A 16246-nucleotide genomic window follows, 5' to 3' on the forward strand; every position below is an offset into this window, starting at 1 on the left:
CTTATGAATAATTATATAAAATTTTTATTTTTATTTTTAAATAATTCAATTCACGTCCCTCTTTATTAATTTTATTGCCTTCAAGTGGTAATGAAATGAGGGCTCATTCTTCTAAGAGTTCACAATCTATGAGTAGATCCTATTGGCACATATCAAATATAATATAATTTTTTGATGAATATTCCTTTTTTGGCCTCTATAAGTTTCTTAGATTACGTTCTATTTAACTTTTGGAAAATTTGCTTGTTTACATTACTTCAAACAAGTACCTCAAACAAATGGAGATTTTGTTCGTATGGAAGACCAACGATTTTGGGGAGGATTCTAAATTTGGAGAGAGATGTGTAATGTGGCTATGATGTGAGAATGAGTTTGGACCACAAAGCTTCCAACCTCAAGAACAAAATCCAATGTAAAAAAATTTCATTGATTATATTATTTCTACAAAGATGGGTTATTACGAAAGTATATACTTTTTAAACCTTACATTAAATATGAAAATTAAAATCTCTTAAAGGGGAAGAGAGACAATTTATGGTTTAAAGAGTAGGATGTTGAGGGAGACATGCCTTTTTATTTTGAAAAAATTATTTCAAATGGGCACCATATGCAGAAATGCATACGAGGTCCGATATACACTGCTCATCACCGCAAAGATGTATTTTGGTGGGCTTCATTTTTAATTTTTTTTAAATATTGATGAACAGTAAAGATTGGACACCGCATATATTTCTACATATGGTGTCTGTATATAATAATTTATTCTTATTTTGTGGAGCAAAATGCCAGAAGAATGATTTTAATTATTATTTATTAAAAAAAAAAGCCTACAAAATTATTAAATATTAAAACGCCAGTGTGGATGTTCGAACCAGTCGCTCAGGGAAAGGTCGGGGAATAAACCCATTTGGATAATAGAGAAGCAGAGAAGGCCCGTTTTTCTCTCTTCAGGAATTCTCCATCCCAGCTTTTTCAAGATTTCCGGATAGCCGGAGGAGCCACCATTCCACGGCCGAAGCTTTGCCGAGTTTTCCGTCTGAGTCTCTTAAGCTCGCCGGAGTTGTTTTTCTGTCTTGCTATTCTTTTTTCTAGCTATTCCACAATCTCTCACTTCTATACCTGAGGGAAAGATGTCTGAGCTCGCGGCATCGGAGGTGTTCGCCTCTGGGCCGAGTAGTACGAGGACGCTGCAGGTCTGGAGGACGCTGATGAGCTGGTTTAGTTTCGTTTTCCGGATTTTGTGGCAGATCGTCAAGGGGACCCCTTCCTTGTCCCAGGTCCTCTCATTTTTGGGTGTCCGTCACCCGCTGCTCTCCTCTTCGCTAGCTTTCAAGCCGCTCCCTGCCCATGCTCCCACTGATACGCCGCCGCCAGCTGCGTCAGAGCAGACCGCCGCCGTGGGGAAGCTGATGGTATGTATTTCGATTTTGTGACAACTTTCTGGCGTTTTTCTTCATAATGATCTGCTTTTTTTAGTGAATTAGTTTGTCTTACGAGGATTCGTGCTGGTGCGAAGTAACTGAACAGCTATTGAAATTGGTTTAGATGGTAAGAGTTTGGGTAATTAATGGATTTGTTCTAGACGTGTTGCCCGTATAGCCGTTTATGCACAGATGTTGGGGATTTAGCGTCTTTGATTTCTCTTAGAATTATGTTATTATCTTGACGCCTTTCTCGATTTGGAATTAGCAATGCCTGGAAAAGATCGATGTTAGTGGACGTGGCACGATAATTAAAAATGGAATGGTGATGGACACCTTTTTATTGCAGTTTGTTGGACGCTTTGCATTTCTCCGTACAGTGAAATAATTGGATGATTTAAAAGGGAGCAAATGATCTTCGTGCTGATACTGCTCGAGAGAGATTGGTGTGTGCTTGATTCGTTTTGCATAGGGACCTATACATAAATACGGATGGGGAAATGATTCTATGAAGTCCACCTATTGGTTTCTAGGAACTTCATTAATACCTCAACTTTCGCTTGAGGGCCTGTTTGGTTCGGTGTCATGTTGGATTAGAATTGAGTTAATTCTAGAATAAACTTAATTTTTTATTTGTTTTTCAGATCCTCTTAAATGATAAAAATAAAATTTAAAAAAGAAGTCATGAACTGTAATTAACATTACTTGGATTCATGGATACAATGAAGTCTTGCAAAGTTTGTCAGAGAATTGCAGGTTTTCCTTTGCTGTTTTACTTTTGTGAAAGCAATGTCCTTCGAATTTGGGACCTGTTACGTCTAATGCTGCCTTCACAGGAGTTAGCATTGCATTCATACTTTAACCCCTTTTCTTTAAATGAAGAAGGTAGTTGTTTCTCCTCCCTAGTTATATGTCGGACTACTAGAAATATAACTTCATGCTATATGATGCAGAAAAGGTCATTAATTTATGTGATACATATGCTAAAGAAAAATAATGACAGTGGTTTTCTTATGTTCTCAACTTCATAGCTCAAGATGGCTCCACATATAAGACGTAGTCTTATTTACTAAATAAAATCTACTTTTTTCAAGTAAATTATTTACAGCTAGACTTCCAAACTTTAAATTTGCAAAGAGTTGATATTATGGTTGCATAAATAAACTTAAATTGAGCCTTTTTTATTGTGAAGGTTGACTTCTTGGCACTCCATTTAAAGTTCAAATTGTGTTTGGGATTGAAAAACAATCAGGTGTGTATCATGATAGAATGAGACAAGATGAACTAGCATATGACAAAATGACTCCATCATGCAGTTGATTTATCGACAATAGCATATGTCAAATATGCAAATCCTTTTTTATCCACATTTCTTATTGTTTCATCACAAATGTCAATCATTAGAACGAGAAGGGATGATTGGCATAGGATCAAAAGGAAATGTTATCAAGACATATGAGGGAAAGCATGTTTAAGAGGACAATTACGAGTTATAGCTTATTGATATAGGACAATGATCAAATGTAATGATATATATTTTTTTTGAGGCATTGTCACGGAGATGTTGAATTTTTTGATCTCTTTCTTGATTTTATTCTTCTTTCATTTCTTAAAATGCATTTGATTCTTTTCTTTGGAATTAAGAGAACTAAAGGAAGGAAGAATTAGAGATAAGAAAGAGATGGAGTCTTTTGGTTTATTGAAGAAATTTAGAGAGACAGAGAAAGTGTGTGTGTGTGTGTGTGTGAGAGAGAGAGAGAGAGAGAGAGAGAGAGAGAGGGAGGGAGGGAGAGAGAGAGATCTTGCTAGGGTTGCTTGCTTCTCCCAATTTATGAGGGTCTGTGTGAGAAGGATAAGAAAGAGAGAGCGAGAGAAAGGGATGGAATGGAGGATTGTTTTAGGAGAGAAATACAGTATAGGAGAGAATATTAATGTGATGGTTGATAATGAGTGTCAACCTTTACTCACCTTATGCTTTTACCTCCTTACAAGTTAGTTTGTGACACTCTGTTGTATGGTACATATATAGCTTGCTTAAAAATTCTTAAAATTCACTTTTTCTAATATTGTGATCTCTAAACTTAAGGCTATAGAAAATAAAAGCCTTGCTAGAGGATTACTTGTTAAGGAGAGACCTTTCGAGAATGTGTGTAACCTACACTGAGATAAATGTCATGCTTTGAAAAGGATGACACATCTTGCCAATAACAGCTTTGAGGATGAGTCAGCAAATGCTAGTGATGTCGCTGATCATTCAGGTGTAGATTTTGATGGCACTCTTTTGTTAATTGCTTTCGACAAATGTTTTAATTAATGAATTTTGAATTTTACTTCTTTGTACCATCTTTATTCTCAAAAGGAACTATTTTCTATTCATGATCTATGCAGTACCAGTTATATTTATATAGTTAACCGTGTAAAAATGAAATTCAGTTAGTTTTTGCATTATGAAGTTGAGGATGCATGATGGTGTCATTAGAAGATTGACTGAAAGAAAGCATGTACCATGCCTTAAGAAGAATCTTACATCTTTGAGTGCTATCCATAGAACATGATGTACGCTTTCAGGAGATGTCAAAGTATTCAAGTTTCTAAGAATTTTTTTTGTTGCTATGAAGCCAATTTTGTGGGTGGACTTTGTATTTTAGGTTGCAACTTTGATTGGCTGAAAATTCAATATACTTATCATATGTGTTGGAGCAATGTGATTTTGGGAGGCTGAATTGTTATTTTTTGTTTATAGGCTCGGCTTCAAAATAAAGAGGAGCTTAGGTTGTGGGAAGTAGTATTGGAGATAATTGGATGATCGATCTCTTGTTACACAATTTCCTATTTCAGGTTGTATCATTGATTATTTTGAATGATGATCTGATCACTTTGGGGGTACAATGATTTGTTGGTAGGTGCGCTCTCAGTTTTAGGTTATCCACTTTGCTGTGCAATATAAATTCTTTAGAATTCCTCATAGTTGTTAATTTTAGGTGTCATTGCAGTTTTGTTGTGCTTGCATTGTGCTCAACCCTTTGGGCTATGGGAGATCAGTTTGGATCTATGTTATGAATGATACCCTTTACCACATCATTGAGTCATTGGGATGATTTTTAGAATTTGATTCAATAGTTCTGCCATGATAAGTAAAAATTTAAAATAAGAATATTATAGGATGCATAAAAAGTATCCTTTAATTTTTTGATAAATTTAGGTTTAATAATTAATTACAAATTTTTTATTTTTGGATGGCTCCAATTAAAAATTTAAAATTGATTTATATGTTAAGTTTGTCTCCTGAACATCTATAAATAAAGTACAAGGAGAATTGCCAGATCCATGTATGTGGATCATGAGAGTTAAATGTATTGTGTGTGGAGTGCATATGAGCACTTTTCACTGGGACAGGTTGATTTGTTGGGAGAAAATAAGAAGTGTAGGACAAAGTAAAAAAAAATGGAGCAAGGGAAGAGAAGAAAACAATTTGCTTAATCAATTTTATATGATTGTGCATAATTATTTTGAGGCAACGTTTGCACAGTGGTTTGAGAATTATTTCGATGATTTCATATGCATGCATGAAGGCACTCTTTTTGGAGCATTTAAGTATGTAATTTATGATATTATTTAAATGCTCTTTGTTTGTCATTTCTTTTTTTCGAATTTCTCTTTTTTTTAGTATTTTTGGCTGAAAAGTTGAGACTTTTTTTATGGTGAGATTAGGCATAATTTGGTTTAGAGATGAGTTTTTCTTTGTGCATAATTTATTTTGTACATTTGTGTGGCTTCTGTTTAATGGATCCTATCATTTTCTTCTTCCATTGATGCTATCTTAGTTTTGTTGAATTATGTAAATCTTGGTGTTTTCATGTAGTGTTTGATCTTTTTATTATTATTTTGCATGTTCATCGTATTTGCTTATAGTAGTATCTCCTAAAAAAAAAGGATTTCCTAACAAATTGCTTATCCTTCTCCTCTTTCACTGCTGTTTAATAGAATTGTTATTAGAAGTTGATCCATATAAAACTTTGAAGGATATAGCAGGATAAGTTCTACCCTGCTCATAAGCTATGTTTTAAAATTTGTCTTTTTCATTTTGCCTTCGAAGTGCTTTGAATATCAGGAAAGTTCTTTCATTAATTTGCAGCATTGTAAGTAAATGTATTCACAAGGTACTTTGTTTTGCACCTTTGTAGAATTACTTCTTGTTAAGGGATTTGTAAGTAATTATCCGTCTAGGAATGGAACGGTTTTTAACTTCAGCAATCCCATCTCTTTGGAAAAAAAGGAGATTTGAGCTGGGTGGAGTTTATATTATGGTGTTGTTTGCCGGTTACAAGACTAGATTCATCGGTTTATTCACTTTTTGAAGAACACTGGATGCGTTTCCAGCTATTAGAAGAATAACTATCTGCTGTTTCTGTATCTTGATCTGTCAATGGACTAAAGCAGTGCGTGAGCACGGTAACGTGTTAAAGTGAGGTGGATTTCTTGGTTTGTCTTTCAGATTTTTTTTGGCTTAAACACTTTACTCGAGTTAGGATTTTAGATATGGGGGAAGAGAGAGTTGTGGAATAGAAAGATATGACAGAAGCTTCAATTGCTGAATTATTTCTTCAATAACTAATCATCAAATATAACACTGGGGCTTCTTATACGGACTAATGACTAGGGCTCATAATAATTGCCTTGAATATATGAGGTTTAACCTGAAAGGAAGTAAAGTTTCCATATTACATATTAGAAACATGTATAAGATAGATTTAAATTTAATGGACATATTTGATGCCTAATAATTGTGTGAATAATCAATTAAAATATAAACAGAGACAAACACAAAATGGACATGTGGTCTATGACTTACATTACATCAATTCTCCTAGGTTGCATAGAAGTCTGCCTCCCAGGGTTGTTATGTTGTAGGAGAGTGAACTAGAGGACTTGAGCGATACTATTAAGTTAGCGGAATTCATTCCAAAGTGGAGAGATCGATGACATTCCAAGTAAGAGAGATGAAGGGGAATATAATTATTATGTCAACAATATTTACTGAAGATGTTTCTTTTCTATCATAAAAAATAATCCTCTGTAAAAAGATAATTTAGAAGCTTAGAGACATTCATGCAATTAACTTAAGCTTAATGAAGAAATTACTGAATTTGCTTTTTTTTTTCATTTGAACTTATGTCAAGCTGATTTTTATTTTTATTAATTAACTTGTGCTTTGTAAAGATATAATTTAGCTTACGTAGGGTTATGTAAATCAAAGTGGAGAGTTTGGCTTGACATGTATTGCGCTTCAGTAGATAATCGAGCAAGCAGTTGGTGCCTCAGGACAAGAGAAAACATAAAAAAATTAGTTGTGGGGTTAGGGAAATGCTCAGAATCCAGTTTGGATGTGAGGACAAAGTCATGAGCCTTGAAGTCCTCGTAAAGATTGTGAAAATGAGGCATTGGAGAAGGTCATGAGGATAACTAATTTGGAATTTAGTTAGGCAAGGTAGCATAGACCTGATGTGATGCCAAACACTTTAGTTCTCTGCAGCAATATGTAGTTAAAAACAATGGGGCTTAAGAAGCACATCTGCTAATCAATAATGTAAATGGGGTGAGGCTATATTAGAGTGGTTGATGCAAAACTAGCTTCACAAGTGATGGTGTTGGAGGAGTCTTTTGGACGCGATGAAGGAGTCCATGAAAACAACATGTGATGATGTATACTAGGGCAGGGGTGGAACATAGAGTTTTTAACAATGACACATGCAGTGGGGCGACTCATGCAAAGGACAAATGATGAGAATGAGAGGGTTGAGTTGAAGGTTCTATGATGAATGGAGACATGCGAGGGAGCGCACACCAATTTAACGTCTAGCAGGATTTCAAAGGTGATCGGATTAGGTGGGTGTGCTAGGTTTTGTGACACATGTGTGGGTTGTAGTGTCAAAAAAGTTATTGGTGAGGACATGGTCAGGTGTGGACCACGTAAAAGTGGAGATGATATGAGGTTTGATGCAACAATGAAAGTAAGGATGATGATTGGTCGAAGTTGAGAGAATGAATTTTGAGAAATGCCAATGAATGTTTTTTTATTGAAGGAATCATCTAAGGTTGGTGTATGCATTTGATCTATAATAAAAAAGTTGCAAAAACAAATCAGGAGAAAAAGTTATTAATTTTTTTGGTATTATTTAATGGAGGTGAGATTTCAAGAAAACATACATATTAGGGAAGAGACATAAGAGAGAAAGTTAATTGAAACGCTTCACTAGTACAAACATTTATTCAATAGTTCATCATATGGAGCCTATAATACAAAGCTTGATTATACATATTAGGAATCATAGTAGTTTTTTAAAATACATGAAAACTAATATGAATGAAAATAAAATGCTCTTGTTACATATAACCTATATGACATATTATGCTAGCATTTAATTAAAATATTAATAAAGACAAGCTCAAAATAGACTTGTCATGTATTATATTAATTTTTGTTGGTTGCGAATAACTAATCCAAAGAGTTGAATGATTGTTTGAGGGAGAACTTGAGATCCCAAACATTACTGTGGAGCTAGCAAATTTCATTCCAAAGAAGAGAGATGAATAGAAGTCTATCCTGGATTGGAGGTTGAAGAAATCTATCCTGAATATGAGAGATGAAGTGGATTAATATCATTATACTGATACTACTATTATAAGATTCTCTTTATCCACTATCAAAAACAAGATTACCTCTAGAAATATATTTTGAAGATTAGGCATTCATGCATATAAGTAAATTTTCTCGAGCTTACTAAAGAACTAATTGGTTGAGCTGATTTTTTTTTTCATGTCTGGTTATGATTGGGTCGAACTATTTTGATTTTGGACTAGCTAATGGTTTGTAAAGATATTGGTTCAAAGTGTGTAGGATGATGTAATTGAAAGTGGAAAGATAAGGCTGACATGTATTGCAATGTGAAATAGATTAAATGAGTTAAACAATCTGTGTAAGCAAGCTAGTGTGGTCACGAGAAAAATGGTCGCGGTGTTAGTTAGAGACGTGTTTAAAAGCAAATGAGGATGTGATGAAAGAGTCGCGAGCAAGAAAGTTGCCACAAATATTGATGCAAGTTGAGCTTCTAGTGTGAAACTGAGGCAATGAAGATAATAATGATTACAATACATGATTTAATTTGATGAATGGAATAATAAGGCAGTTGGAAGTATACAAATGTATTAGTTAACGTGCAAGATTGCATGGGTTGGACGTACACTACATGAAACTTTGTTAATTTTGACCAATATTTTTCATCAAAAAATGACTTTTTGAACAAAATTTACTCCACAAAAAAATCCTTGGTTGGAGAAACATTATGACAATTGAAAAGGCCTTTGAAAAAAATTGCTGATTGATTTCAGGCTAAAAATCTATTGGAATTTTCTCAAATCTACCGACATGTTTAGCTGTGGGAGTGCCGCTAGTTCATCGAAGGATGAAAAAAAAATGTACACAATTTTTGATAAAAATTTTGTTCGAAAATCTGCCAAAAATTTTGTGAAAAAGTTTTCTGAAAAACAATCATTCGCAATGATTTATGCATCAATTAAAGTGACAAAATTTTCGTCAGACTTTTAACAAAAATCTGTACAAAGAAGAAAAAAATAAAAGGTGAATTTTATACAGTATTATTTTTATACATGGTATTTGTAATAAATAAATAAAAAATGTATTTGATGAAAATATGTAATTGATTACTATTGGGTCACAATAGACATAATAATAAGAACCAATATATATATATATATATATATATGTATATATAATATACAACTATAAAAGAACTTTTTGTATAAATAGTTTATTTAATTGTTCCAAAACCAATATAAAGCACATAATTATTCAATAAACCTTCTAGCACATAACATAATAAATTGATACAAAGAGTAACTAATATACCTCTATCTCCCCCACTTCCTCCTCCAGCTCTTTTACCAATGGCTCTTTTTCCCTTTGTCTGTCACTGTGTATATTTTCCATCCTTATTTTATTGGAGACATTTGAGCTTCGATATGAGTAGTCACCCAAGTCTTAATAATCTCAACAAACGTAGCAACACACCTTCTAGTGAATTTGTCGATCGAATTAGTGGCATGTCTACAAAAGAGTGATGTTCATCTTACACCTGACCCTACAAACTTAAGCCGTATATTATTTTTCTTTTTGCCTCCAACGACTTCTCAAATATCAAACTTTGACCGCTCAAAATGATCACTCAAAGTTCGTGAACATATTGAACTTTGACCTGCACTGCCTTCAATTTCATGTAGTTTTTCTACAAAATATTATGAGAAAATTAAATCATAATATATTTTCAAATAGATTATAATTTATAAATAAACATTTACATGCGTAAACTCTTTGTAACCAAATACTAATTTATTGGTGGTCTCAGTGTTGATGTGCTCTACTATATAATTTTACAAATATCTGCTCTCTTTTAGCCCTTGTTTCTATAAGCATATTTATAGTTAGTAAATATTTCTTGATAAAGTTTTCTTATGTTGTCTATGATTTACTAGTTTTCTTCTATACACAGTGTGATTAATTGAGCATCTAGAATGTAGAAAGTTGCCTTTGGCCCCATAGTTAGATATCCAATTTTGTTTTGTTTGCTCCATTTTGCGAACATAGTTAAGGAAGGCCCATACCCAATATAGCTTAGCCCATATTTTCTCTCCAATTCAAAGAGTCCTCTGCCTAGACGTGTTAATGTTTATGAACAGGTCACTTAAGTAAGCAATGCTTCTTATCTCAAATTTTTTTCTAATATTTTTACTTTGCTCCAATAGTCACTAATTTTTTTTTTTGTAATGAAAAATATTAATGAGAATCATTAGAAATAGAGCATCATGCTATATATAAAGACTTTAGTTTGTACCACAAACTTTCTAAATCACATTTTGTGCATCTTTATTGGTTCTTTTTTAGGAAAAATATGTAAGACTTCTTATTATGTATTTTATTGTGTTGCTTGTATGGATGCATTGAATCTATAAAAGAAATTTTAGTTAGCATTGCCTACTCAAAAAATAAAAGTAATGCAAATGATTTGACATATCTTCATCAGACTCAATATAAATGTACGAAATGGATGTCCTAGTGCCACTTTTCTAAGTAGGAGTGGACGACCAACTTGATATGTTGGTGACGTTGGTGTTGGACGACGATAGCTGGGCTCTATAACTATATAAGGTTGCAATGGTAAAATGGAGTGGTATCGGCATGTCTTAAGGAATAATAGGCGGTAGAGTGGTATGGGGTGATGAGATTGTTATTAAATATGCTTGATTTTTGTGTTTTGCTTAGGAAATCAAAATTTTTATCTGAAAGATAGATATGAGCTTGAGATACCACATACACGAAATACTCTACACCTTTCAAGAATTCATCAATTCTCTTTTTTTTTTTGCCTAAATGCAACCTATTGCCTAAATGCAACCTATTATATGTTTGCCTAAATGCAACCTATTATATGTCAAAGATCTTTCATTACGAATATTCATGCGCTTTAAGAGGATAAACAAAATTCCATAAGATTTTGACACATGCTTAACTTAAGCATAATTGAATACAATAACATATATTAATAAACTAACGTGAAACTCTAAGCAAAATCAAAATTAAAATAATTTGATAAACTATTGTTTTTTATGTACTCAATTTGACCATGAAATAAAACTACACATAAGGTTTATTCATGCTAAGATTACTAGGTCTAATTCTTATCATGCCGTCGATATTTTTATCCAAAAATCTATATTTTGATTGATGTAATCCTACTAGTCTCAAATAAATTTAGTCCTAAATTCATCTAACACCGAAGTGATTAGGAAAAAAAATTTGGATTCTTAAATCTAAGCTAAAGAATTTTACATCTAACTACAAATAACAAAATATTGTAAAATAAATAGATTTCAAACAAATTTCAAAATGATTGGAACTACAAATTAAAAAAACTTTAAAGAGCCTCAAAAAAATTTTAATTTTTACTTGACAAAATCATAAATAAAAAAAGGATTGGAGAATCTAAAAGAGGAGTTTTACCTTTGATTCTATAGAGAAATGGTTGAAATTGAAGAAATTAGACCATTTAGAAGCAATTTGGAGGAACTGGACAAGCATTTCCCGTGTCTTATTGAGAGGAAACGAAAGTAAGAAGAATGGGAAATGGGGAGGCGCCTGTCGTCTGTTTGATATAAAATAGCTTTTGACGCAATTTTCAGTGAAAAATCTGTCGGAAATTGTTCCGAAGGAAAATTCCTTGGAGACAAATAAATCATTGACCAACGATTTTTTTCCTTAATTTTTCGTCAAAAAAATTTGTGACGGGATATCTGTTGGAAAATCAATCAGTAATTTCAATGATCTATTCTGTCAGTAATTCTTCCGGTTATATAGCTAACTTTGAGTAATGATAATGTCAAACAATTGAAGGTAGTTGTAGTATTATTGCTAGAGCCAAAGAGGTGGGTGGTAAGTACATGTGCATAAAAGTGATGCACATGGGTTGTCTATGGTAGAGTAATTGGTGCAAAAGTAGGATCACAAGCAAAGGTGGTACAGGATTATTGCGGGTGCAATGAATGATGTCACAAAGAAAAGATAGGTGGCTATGTATGGTTGGAAACAAATAGAATGCGAAGAGGCAAGTTGTGGTGTTGATGTGTGGTGACTCATGCAAAAGAGGGGTTTGGCAAGCGCAGGTGCCAAGTTGGAGGTTTGACGATAAATGGAGATGTGCAAGCAAGCGCTTACATACTCAGCACATAGTAGGGTTGTAGAGGTGATTTTAGCGTGAAATTCTTTTTTTAGATTGGATTTATGATAATTTTGAAATTTAAGAAGCTAATATGGAAGGAAATAAAATGTCATTATTATACAAAACAAACTTGTGTAAAACATGTTTTAAATTTAATTGACATGTTTGAGGCCTAATATTATGTCAATAATTAATTAAAATACAAGTGAAAACAAGCCCAATTTGCTCATGATCAAATATCTGCATCGCAATCATTTTCCTTGATTTTGGCTCTGTTGATGCCTTTTATTTTTCTACTTTAAAGCATTTGCTAAACTGAGGCTTGAATATCTAGACATTTTACTGCCATGCTTTGGGTTCTTCTGCCGCTCCACTATACTTATCTAGTTCTATTATTTTGCAAGAGTTAATACTCGTGTATGTGGGCATATTGCAACATGGTGATTAACCGAGTGATCAACCGAATGAATTTGTAAAATTACTTAGATCAGTAACAACATGAAGGGGCACAAAAACTAAACTAAGTTAAGCATGCTCTTCCAAAAGATACAAGTTAAATAAATATTACCAGTTGACTCTAGTTCAACAATCATCCATGGCTCATCCATCGATCTTCATTGTCTGTCTTTAATTATCTTATGACTTTGTTTGATACCTTCATTTTGATTTGACATCAAGTTTGTTGCTGCAGAAACTTTAAAGCTGCCTTTTGATTTTTTTTGTGTTACAGTTAGTTTTTAAAAAGAAATGTTGATCTGTAAATTAACTAATATTTGTTCAAATCATTCTATTCATTATGATTGTATTTTCAACATGAGCACATTTTTTAGCTGTGTTTCTTTGACTGAATATTGCAGGTGGTCCTTGACCTGGATGAGACTTTGGTATGTGCATATGAGTCGTCTAGCCTTCCTTCTTTTGTTCGTAATCAGGCAATTGAGGCTGGTCTGAGGTGTTTTGAGCTGGAATGTATGTCCGGAGAGAAGGTTCGTAGTTTCTTTTTTATTTTTTATTTTTAATCTACGGGTATTTACATATATATCACCAAAATTTCTTAAATAACATCTCTAACACAACTTTTAATTTATTTATATGACCCCCAACATTCTTGTAATACATCATATCTATCACCCCATCAACTCTGTTCCTTTCTTTCGGAGAGCTTTGTTAGTGAAATGGCTCTTAGAGGCAAAATGCCTTCTTTCTTTTCTCCCCTCTCCATTGCTGGTGACAAGGTCTGGCAGCTTACGGATTCAACTTCGTTTCCGCTGCTTCTAGCAAGAAGTTTGACTGGAGATCCGACAAAGCTTACGGATTCCACTTCTTTGTTGTTGTTACTTTTATGAGACAAAAAAAAAAGTTAACTTTTATAAGTTTGATGACTATTGGATTCATAGAAATACTGTATTAAATTTTGTTGGAGGTTATATTAGGGAATTTATTCTTGTGAAAAATTATGAGGAATAAATTATTTTTGTATTTGATTGTCGAAGGCGAATGAAACAAATGACATACCACTTGCGGTCAACATCTCCATTGTTGCTACAAATTCATGTTTGCTTTCTACCTCGATTATCTGTAGCTGCCCCGATCTGACATGGCAACTAACATGGCACCTTTGGACGTCTATGGGTGGGCTTTCACAGCTTAAAGTCCTTAACTTGTTGTTCCATCGTTTGTCAGGTGAGATTCCTGACGAGATCTGGATGTTGAAGAACCTCAAGGTGCTCAACCTCGAATCGACTCTCCTCTCTGGCTATCTGCCTTAGCAATTTCCTCGTGGTTTGTGTACTGAACCTGGGGTTCAACTAGATCATAGTTGAGCTTCCACCGTTTCTCTCGAATCTTTTTGATTTGGAAACCCTAGACCTCTCTGACAACCATCTCAACGACACTGTTCATTGATTTTTTGGAATTATGAATTCTTTGCGTGCTATTAATCTCAACTATCTCAATCTTGAACACTTGGATTTATCAAGAAATCTTCTTATTGGCAGCAATTCCCGTAGCCTTGGGAACTGTAGCAGGCTCCAATCTTTACTCTTGTTCTACAACCTTCTTGATGATATTATGCCTTTAGTTGGTCTGTTTACCAAGCTCCAGATTTTGGATGTTTCAAGGAACAACCTGAGCGGTCCTGTACCTTTTGAGCTAGGAAATTGTATTGCATTATCCGTAAGTGTGTCATCAAATCGTTACCCTTCTCCAGAGCCCCTTTCTGTAGCAGGCTCTCCTCTGAAATCTTTCCTATAACAGACCATTTTTCGAAGATTTCCTGCAGCAGGCCCTCCTTCGGAGTTTTCTTTCTGTATCAAGCCCTTCTTCAGAGCTTGTCCTGCAACAGGTCCTCTACTGGAATTCTTCCTGCATTAGGCCCTCCTCCGAAGCCTTTTATTGCATCAGACCCTCTTTCGGAATCGGAATTGTTTCTGCAGCAGACACTCCTCTAAAGCTTTTCGGCATTAGGCCCTTGATATGATTCAACCACAAAATTGGCACGCTTTTCCGGAAAAATTAGGGCAAACACAATATTTCTTTAATAAATCAAACAACTCCATAAGGAAACAAAGATAACTCTTAAAATTCGAGTGGTAGGCGGTTTCTCCCAATTTGTACAATTCGAGAGTTAGGAATTATATTGAAGCCATTATATTATAGTCATGATCTTAGCTTGCATCTTTCTCAATGACTCTCTACTCTTCAAATTGTGAACCATAATGATACATTTGAGTGGCACAAAATTTTTAATTAGCTAAGATAGACTTAAATTTGTCCTCGTAGGTAGACATTTGCCCTATATCTACAAAGGTCTGTTGGACGACAAAACTCAAGATTGCTGGCAAGGACCTTTTAGTTAGGTTAAGTTAACTACCTAATCTAACTAAATAGATCAAGGACCACGCCAACCCTACATGACGGAACCATAGGATTGTTGACCTCGCTTTCGGTCGAGGTGTAGTTTTCCCCTCCTTAGTAGCCTAGGATCTAGCCGTAGGATCTTTCTGCCGACTACTCCTAGAAAAATAGTGAAGGAGCCATTCCCGTTAGCAATTCTGGACTTCTCTTCGCTCGACTCGACGTTCCATGTAATAGTCTTGACTGTTACTGCCTAGCATGTAAGGCTACTTTGAAGGAACTCATGGAGCATTCCTTTAGGAATGACGGCCTTAGGATTGACTCTACTCGTTGATTTAGCGCCGCTGCGCTCTCCGCCTTCCTGTTTAATCAAATTCGAGCCGAAATTTTCGTAGGATTCGGACCGCGATGCGTTTTTAGCCCGATCGGCGATGAGGTTGCCCAGACGACTCCGGATGACGACTCCAGATGCGAAACGGTCTGCGCCGATGCGTCCGGAACGTCGATTTTGCTTAAGGGGGACGTTCGTTTTATTGCGACGGCGCGTCTTGGGGAAAGTACCTATTTAAGTGTTATATAATAATAAATAATATATTATTATTATTATTATAATTAATAGTTCACATTAAATCCCTAACCTAAATCTATCTCCCCCCTCACTTTCGCGTCTGTGGGCCTACCTTTGCCCTAACGTGGCTCGTTCGATTGTCTGGCCCGCTCCTTCGTGTCGTTGGGGGGTTTTGTTCCCGTGTTGCCCTAACGTGGCTCGTTCGATCGCCTGACCCGCTCCTTCGTGCCGTTGAGAGATTTCGTTCCCGCGTTCGCCTCTCACACACGCTCGCCTCTCGCAGTCGCCCATCCCGTATCCTATCCTCTGCGAGTATCTTATCTCGTCTGCTCTCGATCCTCCCTGCCGCAGAGCGTAATCTCTGCGAGGATCATATCCTCTGTCTCTCTTGATCATTCGAAGATCCGCATGCGATCCTCTAATCATTCGCTCTCCTTCTCTCGGGTCTATATGAAACTCTGTTTTGGAGCGTGAAAAGGGGCCGAAAATCTTTCTACTGGAGAAAACTCTGCTATTTTTCTTTCTCACTCACTTCTTTGATCTTCTGGTGCTTGAATCGGTTTCCTCTTGTTGTTGGGAGAGGAAGTGAAGTTGTGGAGTGCTTTTACAGT

At 35.0% G+C, this 16246-nt stretch overlaps 1 protein-coding gene across 1 annotated transcript in view; it reads left to right on the forward strand.

Moving 5' to 3' along the window:
* Positions 1-873: 873 nt before the first annotated feature.
* LOC110020624 (carboxy-terminal domain RNA polymerase II polypeptide A small phosphatase 1-like) overlaps positions 874-16246 on the forward strand; it is a 43587-nt gene continuing 28214 nt past the window's right edge. Inside the window, exons 1-2 of the mRNA XM_020718781.1 lie at positions 874-1412; positions 13069-13197. Of these exons, the coding sequence (XP_020574440.1) occupies positions 1131-1412; positions 13069-13197 (411 nt within the window). The 5' untranslated portion in view covers positions 874-1130. The remainder of the gene's footprint in view (positions 1413-13068; positions 13198-16246) is intronic.

Source organism: Phalaenopsis equestris, unplaced genomic scaffold (genome assembly GCF_001263595.1).
Source record: "Phalaenopsis equestris unplaced genomic scaffold, ASM126359v1 Scaffold000105, whole genome shotgun sequence".
Taxonomy (NCBI): domain Eukaryota; kingdom Viridiplantae; phylum Streptophyta; class Magnoliopsida; order Asparagales; family Orchidaceae; genus Phalaenopsis; species Phalaenopsis equestris.